Genomic DNA, 10,749 nt, shown 5'->3' with positions numbered 1-10,749 from the left:
ACAGATCCCCATTGTGTTTAATTTGTTTTTCATGAATACGCAAATGAGTTATTCCATTACTCTTCAGTGTAAAAACATAATGTGACAAGAGCACAGTTGTGCGTACAGGTGAGCCATGCCAATGGGACATACGACGTAGACAATCTAGGCCACAGAAAAACATATTCCTCCCACAAAACAAAATTGCAGTCCGCTCTCAAAGTACCAAAGAGCTAAAAATTGGAGTTAAAGTGGCAGCTTTTCACTAGGCCAAAGGTGATGACACAAATACAACAGTGATAACTCCTCCAGATTGTGACAATGGATTTTCTCTTGGGCGTCCAACTATCGGTTAACTGGTTGATCTGCGAGGGAAATTTGTTTGTTTCAGAATTTCTTAAAACAAGAGATCACATAAGACATTATTCATAAATTGAATAAACTAACGACAGGTCAGTCTGGAAGTGTGCATTGGAATTCTCACCGTTATCGAAGAATAACTTCATCCAGGTGTTTCAATGTTTTGTCTTTCAAGGGCGGAAGACCAGATGATAACTTGGTAACGGTTAATTTGTATGAGAGCTTCAGCATATCATCAGAGGCCATGCAATATGGAACGAAGAATGAGTCAGGGGCTAAGGTGTTATGTGGTGAGATGCAAAAGCCTCTTTATGAAGAATTTATGAAGTTCCTGACATGTCAGATAGTGTTTCAGTAATTTACAATGAAAGTATCTTTCCTTGGCGCAAGCCCTGGTGGGCGAGTAAAATGTAAGTGTTGTGGCAGTGGGCTGTTAGAAATAAAATACACATTTAAACACAAAAACCCGTCTTTGGAAGAAACAGCCAATAACAAAAACAAGCCAATGATACACACAGATCTAGGGGCAGCTTTGTTCCATTTACTGGCAATTCCTACTGTGTTTGTTGAAGGAATCCACAAAAATTAAAGAGTGCTTTTGTAACATGCTTTTAACGTTGTTTACATTTTATTATAAATTTGTATATCCAAAACTGCTTCAGAGACCAGCTTATCTGGGAAATTTAAGATAGTGATATCAGGTACATTTACTCAGCTATTATATAGTAGAGTACAAACTGTAATAACCAGGAGATGTATGTGGAGTGGAGGTGTTATGCATCCAAAGATCTTATCACACTGTTATTAAGCAGAAACTATGAGTCCAGGGGCTGAACTAGTAAGTTTTTCGATGGTTACAAACCTCACCTCTGGTTCCAAGGTTATGATATAATGTCCATTTTGATCCATGAGTTGCCCACACGAAATTTGGTTCTGATCACCATGTGAAGCCAAATACTCCAAAGTAAATCAATCTGTAATAGCTTTAATGCCTATTTACACTTCTTAATTTTACTTTAGATTCACTCCATAATTAAATTTCCTTATTATCGTGTGCATGTTTATAAGTAAATCGATGTCCCTCTGCGTGTACACTTCCTCATGCATGTACATGCAGGACCAAACTTGAATCCGCTAACTTGTGAAGCACAAAGTGTGATCATAAATATTGTATTATATACAATAAATATAGGCATCTGAACAATGTGCTCAGAAATGTTTTGTATTGCACATTTGAGGTTTAATATTGTACAATCTCCATGTGCATATAATACGACAGTCATTGCATACAGAAAATGTTTAATTTCATGGTAAACTAATCAACTAATATATATATATATATATATATATATATATATATATATATATATATATATATATATATATATATATATATATATATATATATTGAATTTCTTCAGACCCATAGAATGCAGTTGAGGACAGATCTACTGACTGCTGAGAAATAAAAAACGAGTGGGATAATTTATGACGTATTCTGATACTTCAGGTTTGCACTCGTGGGTCCTTGTTGTTATATCACTGACCGGAACAGCTCTTGGCGCGTCTCTATTTTGATCCGTCACTGATGTATAGGTTTTCTTCATCCCCATGCTTATTTCATTTACACCACAAGGCGCTGCTGTTCTGCTGAAAGGCTAGACTGTTTCCGGTTTCCTCAGACCGTGGTGATATCCATTCTCTAGAGTAATTTCACGTTAAATTGTCTATAGTTTTAACTTGTGTGGGACGAGCTGTTCTCTTGTTCTCTGATTATGTGCTGGGACTATAATATTTATAACGTAACACACTATGAGGCCACGTATGAACTGTGTGGACCTACCTTTCAGATAGCACCATATTGGCTTACGTAGTTTAAATAATACATACATTATGTCTCTAGGGCCACATTCGATTTCCATTTCAGAGGGGTGAGCAAAAGTACTTCGAGAAACACGGGACCATGATCATAAAAATGAGAGGTGTCACAACTGGAAATGATTAATGCGAAATGTATAGGATTAATGTTGGTTATTACGCCTACCCACTTGCTTCCATTGGTAATAACGCCATGCTTTGCAAAAGAAAATTATGTCATCGATCGCTAATACGAAAACTATGTTGAGTACGTGGATTCAGACTTCTTGAAAATAAAGTTTTACATCAAGTGTAACGTCAATCTTTTTGCATACAAACTTTGAAAAGCAATGCAATTAATTTGATTTATTTATTTATTTGATTTGTGTTTTACGCCGTACTCAAGAATATTTCACTTATACTGCGGGAGAAAACCGCACAGAGCCCAGGGGAAACCTGCGACAGATGGCTACCAGATCTTCTCAAATTTGTGCCGAGCTGAGACACCGACTGCTCGGCCATGGAGGCCCCCTTATGTACACGTATTTTTACATCGCCGTTATATCCATTGATATTGATAATGTGGCAATAGACAAGGGCATATAGCTGAATCTTTGCGTCGAAACAGACATTTGTATACCAGCCGTCAGGCAATATGAAGGTTTTAGGTCAATAATCGCAAGGCCAATTCTCAAAACCAGATTTAACTAAAACCACCAAAGAACTAAGTATATGAAGTACGAAAATAGGACGGTATCCTGCAAAAAGAAGCAGAAAACAGTTTTCAATAATTTTAGAAAGACGCAGGGTATGTTCAAGACGACTGTGTGAAGTTAGAATTGAAATCGTGTATCATGCTAGAATATAAGTTGTCGATAGCAAAATATATATCTCAGTTGCGCTTTGAATGCAACTATTCATACATCCTACGTGGCGTTCTAATTCAACACTATAAGTATACGCCCAAAACACGAGGGGTTAACCGGATTTAGACACAATCATGAAGCATTTTTACTTAAAAGTGAATCATACTTATTGTAAAACGTAAGGAACTGAGAGTGACGGCGTTTGATGGAATAGCTTTGACACACTAGTTTTGGCAGTAATAACTTGTGACGTTGATGGAACGCAAAACACAGCTATTTTAACGCCAGTCGACCATACATGTATTTTAGATCTGACGACTGGAAAATGAAACCTACCTTCCATGACGACAATTACTCTGAAGAGTTGATACCATCAGTGTGGTCTGAGTCCTGCCCGATTCGCTGGTCATTCAAGGAAAAGGCGAGGAATTCCCCTGACCACACATACCATGTGTGTCTGGTGCTGCAGCGTCGCGCTATCTTCCTGACAAGCGGTCGATGGCTTTTGACGTAAGGGTTTACCAAGGATATCCAAAACAAGTTCTAACTTTGAGTTTGTAGTTGAGCATGAATGGTGAAAAATACAAAGCGCTTTTTATATCGGTGAGTTGAATACATACATGAATCCCTGGGCTGTTATGTGATTACAAAAAGCAGTCAAAGTAATTCTGCATTAGTGACGTGTACAAATTTACCATTAACGTTACTCTCTTTTGTGTTTACCAAATTTTGCTTGCTATATATAAGTTGCTACGTAAATGGCGATTATATGAAGAGTTGGAATGAGATCCTAACTGACAAGATGCTACATTTCACCGGTTATATAGAATGAGATCCTAACTGACAAGATGCTACATTTCACCGGTTATATAGAATGAGATCCTAACTGACAAGATGCTACATTTCACCGGTTATATATGAAACTTTATTCATTACCACACTGCCTCCTATGGTTTGGATTTACTCCTCATGCTGACATATTTTACATTTTATACCGGGTCAGACGTGTTACGATATAATTACGACGTACAGCATAGACAGAAAAACCAGAGCAGCGATGACACGGCGCTAGCCGTCAAACGCTCATTCTAACTGTTAATGGAAATGCCTAAATAGTAGCAAATTACACGCCCCCTAGCTACATTGCTTAAGCAGAATTAGATTTAAAAAGTGCATCGATGTTTAAGTGCAATTTATTAGACGTCAATGATGTAGAATTACTCAAAATGATGTGTTGTCATCACATTTAACTTACTATCACATTAAAACAATGCAAAGAGACCAGTCCTCGGGTATGCTTAGCCCATCTGCCGAATCCTGGTCTATGCAAGAATATAATTAAGACGTACAGCATACAGAGGAAAACCAGAGCAGCGACAACAGTGTGCCACACGAGGTACACGTATTTTCTTATTCACTTGACAAATGATGCAGTAAAGATAGTTTTTTTCATCAAAAGCTTTTAAGCCTAAGGGAGTGAAGAAAACGGAGCCAAATAATGCGTTTGCTCTCTTACGCCCTTTTACCCATTGTGGAAGGAATTAACTGTTTTCATGTCAATGTAATGGTTACCTTCAGCTCTGGTAACAGCCAGGCGCAGAAAACAAGGACCCATTGGCATAAAAGTCGGCGTGACCTCACACAGAACACCACCATATTGGACATACAGTCCCCGGAACACTTGGGAATGAGTGTCATTTTATCGCTTCATAGACGTCAGGGTTTTCATTTCTTCACCACATAATAAGTGCCCTTGGGTACCACCAGTAGCTACTAGTGATCGCTGCTTTTACTGGTGTTATCGCCGCTCGTGGAGAAGGAGGTTGTGTCGGCGCAAGAATAATAAGTAACTGTTTACCTGTTCTTTGTTGGTAACAATTTTTACACCAACCTTTACGATGAAACCAACGTGTCATATTTTGTAGGGGGTCCACCTAAAGATAAACACATCCTGTGTAAGCATTTATTATATCTTCAGGGACCGAGTGGTTAAAAGTGGATCGCTTCTTCCAATCGCTAGGACACACGGGAGTGTGGGCTCAAATCTGGCCTTCGGCTTTGATTTGGCCGATTTCCCCTTTGTCAAAGTTAATGGGGCCTTGGTAACAATAAACACTTGACGATTACAACACCTGTCTTCCACGAATACAGTGTGCATATCGGCACGGTTCAGGAGATAATAATCTCCCTGTCACAAACAAACTGTACTTACAGCTGTTATATTTTCTCATATAACTGGAAAATTTTTTGACGACTTCCTCGTCCAATGGCTTCTTCTGTGAATACAATACGATTTTAGACTAGGGCTGGGTTCTCGCGGAAGTACGGAATGTTACAATCGGAATGACTCACTCAACAAGTGGAATGTTCCAAATATGTACGTACGTCAAAATCAGTCAAGTTTTTCACATTCAATACAAAATTTTTTTCACCTTGTATGCATATGTATGTATACGTATCATGAAATTCTCAATAACGAATAACGCGGAGATTGCGTGAATAGAAGAGTACACTCAAAAATTAATCTCTTAATTTTAATAGAGTCTATTGTCATAGTGCTGCTATAATGTATTCTGTTATTAGAACATAATATTTTGTTATTGTGATTAGATATTTATGTTGAATTAATAGAATATGTGTGCTACATATTTAACAGAATAATCACTCATTTATTTATCACTCAAATAACAAACTTTCTGTTGAAACTGACAGATTATTTTTTTAGTGTAAGAAAACATTGCGCGTCTAAATGAAGTCTATCCATGCTTGTACATACAAGCATTTTGTTATTTTTTTTTTTGCATGTGCGTCGATCTTTATGCTTTGATGAAATGGAATAGATCAAAAGTACTCTACCGTAATGGAAAAGAATGATGTGTTTTTATACACAGGGGGGAGCTTATGTAAGCGGGAAAATGTCGGACGACCTCGCCCATATAGGACCTCAGGAATGTGGGGAACATTAAGGAACGGAAATGGGGCGCTAAGTTGGCCCGAAGAAGCGAGGCAGTTTCTGTTTCAACTTGCCCACACTGTCGCGACACGGTTTAATTTGGGGGTGTTCACCGAGCTCTAAGCAAGATCAGCGATGACGTTATACCTCATATGGTTTGGACGTCTTAGCCCATGAGGAAAATTTCCCGCGATCAGAACAGGTAGACGTCAGTTCAACAAGCTGGCCAATCATTTGTGTGGTCTTTATCGCACGTCATCACACGTAAGTCGACAGGATCTAACTGCTACACGTCAATGCAGGAGTCTGATGCGCCTTCATGGCGCACCGATACACACGACTCGGAAATTGAACGTGTTTCAGTTGTGAAATTAGGAGAGGGGTTTCTAATTTTAGACACATCAATTAAACTGGGCATCTTTTCAGGATATATAAATGATTTGCAGCTGGTTACTGTATTAACCCACATCAGCCGTTTACCATGGAACGACATCTTAAAGCAGACACGAGAATGCAACTCGCTTATACCGCCGACCAGTGGAGGCGAACTGAGGACGAAGCTAATCAGAAAAGGGTTTTACAGAGCCTAACAGATTATACAAAATTGTTCTTCGGACGTCTTGAAAAACCTCAGAGTGTTTTGTACAAAGCGGACCATGAACCACGGTTGATATCCCACATCGGAAGTGAAGTGAAGTCTGGAAATGAGAAGAAAACTGGTGTAGGTGATACAACAATAGATGTACAATCAAGCTTGGTGGCGAAAACACCAGAGAACCACACCTCATCTCAACGACAACGCTCAAAACCACATGTCTATAATCCGAGCCTGAATTCTGGGCAAAAGCAAAAGAATGAGAATCTAGAAAGCGTGATACATATACAAAAGAACAGAATGGAATTAGAAGATCTGGTACGAGTGTTTGATGAAGAAATCGTACGATCAGGTAAGCCTTGTTTAAAGTTAACAAAATGATTGCTCCTGAAGGGCGTGCCCTGAATGTGCACCTCTTTGATAGCGTTCACGTTTACGGGGATAGGACATCGAATGAACAGTTATAAGTTCATTAGCTCGTCAGTTGCGATCCTTCAGCTTAACTGCATTCATATTATAGTCTGTTTCTTTTAGCCAATCGCTTATATTCAGTTGTTTGTAAAATCAGTCATTATCGGTAATAAAATTGCCTTTCTTTAGAGACACGTAACACCACAAGCTCTACACATTGACATCTTGGATGTCTATATTTATGTTGGAGGTATATCAACATAAACATTGTTTTTGTGTATCAATTCCCTCACACCCAACTGTAAAAACATATTGCCATGAGATCATATACTCCAAGAGATAAAACAGAATTCATTTGCTAGGTTTATATTATTCTAAAATGTGTAAAGAATTTCAAATTGGCAGTTTTAGAATCGGGTTTTGCGGTAAATTCGACAGCAGTTTAGCTAACTGGTGTAGCTCTCCGTCAAATAGCCCCGCCCAATACTTAGTATGCAGCTGGTTTTAGAATAATGATGACGTCACCCGAGGCAATGGGTTCTTAGTGTTGAAACCAAGATTATGGATTTTCAGATTATTTAATTTTTTTATGTAATAATATGGGCATCCAACATATTGCTGTGTAGAGCTTGCGATGTCACGTGTCACTAAAGAAATGAACTTTAGGTAGTGAGTATGACTGATTTTACAGATAGCTGTACACAGGCGACTGGCCAAAAAAAAAATTACAGGGCCAGTAACATCGTGTGCTCAGCCATGTATCCAGTTCGTTAAGGTCGCTTGATTTAAGGGCAGATGCACTTATGCATTTGTTTATTATTCTCTGTGTTTACTTAGTGCTATGAACCAGCCTCTTGGTGTCAGATTTCTAACAGAATTTTCATGAAATTCTTTCTCTTCATGTTGTAGGTGTAGATATGAGTCATCCGACCCAATTCTGCTTAGTGCCAGGATCCGGTCATCTCCTCTATTCAGCTGCAGAGTACCTCGCCAGCATTGCACATGTCCTTTCGGCAGCCAGATTCGTAAATGCCGGTAAAGATGTCTTTTTGGTTTGTCTCAAAACTATTTTTCAGCTATCCTTGGTGAAAAGCGGCGGCCTCGTCTTTCATACAACTTTCGCACCGCTAAATTTTGACACTTGTCGAAACCCTCCTCTCCCTCACACCTTTTCATTAAAGCGGTTTCAGTATGGGCAAAGCTAAGATGACAAGCCTTCAAGGTTAATAGTAAGAAACGATCACTTTTTCCCTGCAGGACAGTATACCCACAACAGAACAGGAATCGTATTCACAAATAGGCTAGGATGTTGGCTCCATTCCATGTTTTGCTCCAAGACAACAAAGTATTTCTGGGATTCGGTCTATTCTGATCAACAATGGTCCTTTTCAGGATAATAATTGTTACCAAATCTTTACTTAAAACTAGTGCATCCTACACAAATATTTTTTAATTACTTGATAGACCAGAAATCGTATAGCACAGTCAAATTTTGAAATCAACAGCCTTTTGGCTTGAGCCATTGTTCCACAGCTCTGAACATACACCCGAACCACAAAATCTTTTAGGCAGTTTAAATCAACGTCAGCTTTGTTCTTACAATTTGCTCTTTACAGTTTCGTGACGATATTACAGTAGTACATTTTCTCTGCAGGTGCCTGTGATATTGAACAGAGTGTACTAAGATGGGTGAGTGACATCGTCGGATATCCCCAGCAGGCCCGAGGAATCACAGTTTCCGGAACCTCCATGGGGGTTATAGTGGCTTTCTCCACAGCCCGCCATGTCAAGCTTGAGAACAGCAACCAGTTTAGCAGGTACGCTATGGCTGTGTGAAATATAAAAATCAGTTAAGGGCTTTCTCAGTAAGAAGGTTTACAGCATAGAGAGTAAAACGAAAGCTAACAGGGAAGAGAGTGCGATAGTTGGCAAATGACTGCACACAACAGTTTCTCAATCAAAATGTGATTGTTTTTCACATCGCTATACATAATCGTTTGACATTTTATACGGACATGTGACATAAAATATAAGGTAATGTTTTGGTATTAAAGTTTTTGTATTCCTTTAAACTACACAATGGCATTAAACTTAAAAATTATTTCCATTAGCACCCAATAACTGAGGCGGAATTATTTTTGTTACAGATCTGTGGTGTACATGACAGACCTAGCACATCCCTGTAATACACGGGCTCTCCGCATTGTGGGACTGACGGACGTTGTGCTGCGGCGAGTGCCTACCCGGAAATACCGGATGGACGCCGGGAAACTTGAGGAGATGATAACAGCAGATATTGAGGTCAGTTAAAGTGCGGTTTTCCTAAAATATATAAAATGTAGACGAAATTTCAGAGAAAAACGTGAATTGTAAAGTGTGCGTCGAAGATCAACTTATATACATTGTGTTCAATACATCAGCAAATAAATTTATTACATGGAAGGCCAACCATTAAGGTCAAAGGTTTTCACGCGTAAGAAATAACACTCATGTCTAAGCCACAATAAACTAAGGGTTCATTTGCCTTATATTCCAGGACGGTTTACTGCCATTTATGGTGATTGGTACCATCGGCACTACCAGCCTGGGAGTTGTCGACCCCTTGGGAGCGATCAGCGAGGTGGCTCAGAAGCACGGTCTGTGGTTCCACGTGGATGCTGCAATCGGAGGCCTCCTGATGTTGGACGAATCTGTGAGAAGAAGATGTGAAGGTGAGGATATTGAAAGTGAGGGGATACATGTACCTACATGAGGGGATACGAAGAATTCCCTTTTCAATGATTTTTCTATGCTAAGCGTGTTCTTCTGTTCACCATAGCAAGTCCAGTTTTTTCTGAACAAAATTTTGTTCTGAAATGTGTGAAGTTATGAATAATGCACAGGTTCAGAGTGAATGTTGAACTAATTAGCGCATCTTTGTGACATGTTTCAGGAGTACATATGGCGGACTCAGTGGCCATGGATTTCCACAAAAGCCTCTCAGCTCCATACGGAACTGCGGCTGTGCTGCTACGCAACGGAAATCATTTGCGTAAGACCATGGCGAGAGACAGCGCCCCCTATCTGGCAGACTCTTTAGAAGAGGAGTATTCACCACTGGATTTAAGCTTTGAATTTACACGACCGTTTCGAGCTTTTCCTGTGTGGGCTATGCTGAAAACACTAGGCAGTGAAATGATAAAATCCGCGATTCAGGAGAAAGTGAAATTAACAGAATACGCTTACAAAACCATCAGCGATTTGAAGAATGTCGTCACGTGCATGGCTCCCGATCTGACTGTTATCGCCTTCCGGTGCGTCCCATCGGGGAGCGAAGACGGAAATTACGCCACGCGTAAATGGCACGAGCTAATAGCTGAGGAAGGACAGATCTGTCTGACACCCACAACAGTAGACGGCTTATTTTACATCCGGTTGTGCATTTTGTCGTTCCGGTCCCACATCGAGGATGTAGAAACAGCCCTGGTCTCCATTAAACGGAACTTAGCCTACGTTCTGTCAGGAAGCGGTAATGAGGAATAGTTTGTTGGCCTTTGATGAATTAATAAAATGCACATAAGTGAGTCGTTAGAGTAACAATACCTTGCAATAATTTTGGACTGTACCGTATTTGTCCATCTATTCACGTTTTTTCATTTTTTTTAGTTCATTTACCATTTGAAGGAAACCCGTGACCTAAATATAGTGCATTTGTTCCTAATTCTTTTACAAATAATTGGGTTCTTTCC

At 39.5% G+C, this 10,749-nt stretch overlaps 1 protein-coding gene across 1 annotated transcript; it reads left to right on the top strand.

The window, feature by feature from the left end:
* The first annotated feature begins 6,496 nt into the window (after nt 1-6,496).
* LOC135476990 (tryptophan decarboxylase-like) lies at nt 6,497-10,543 on the top strand. The gene is made up of 6 exons (XM_064757137.1): nt 6,497-6,962; nt 7,931-8,056; nt 8,676-8,838; nt 9,169-9,322; nt 9,558-9,732; nt 9,954-10,543. Exons 1-6 carry the CDS (start codon nt 6,497-6,499, stop codon nt 10,541-10,543), a joined length of 1,674 nt encoding a protein of 557 aa, XP_064613207.1.
* Nucleotides 10,544-10,749: the final 206 nt, after the last annotated feature.

Source organism: Liolophura sinensis, chromosome 10 (genome assembly GCF_032854445.1).
Source record: "Liolophura sinensis isolate JHLJ2023 chromosome 10, CUHK_Ljap_v2, whole genome shotgun sequence".
NCBI lineage: Eukaryota > Metazoa > Mollusca > Polyplacophora > Chitonida > Chitonidae > Liolophura > Liolophura sinensis.
This window is presented reverse-complemented; position numbering and strand designations above follow the sequence as displayed.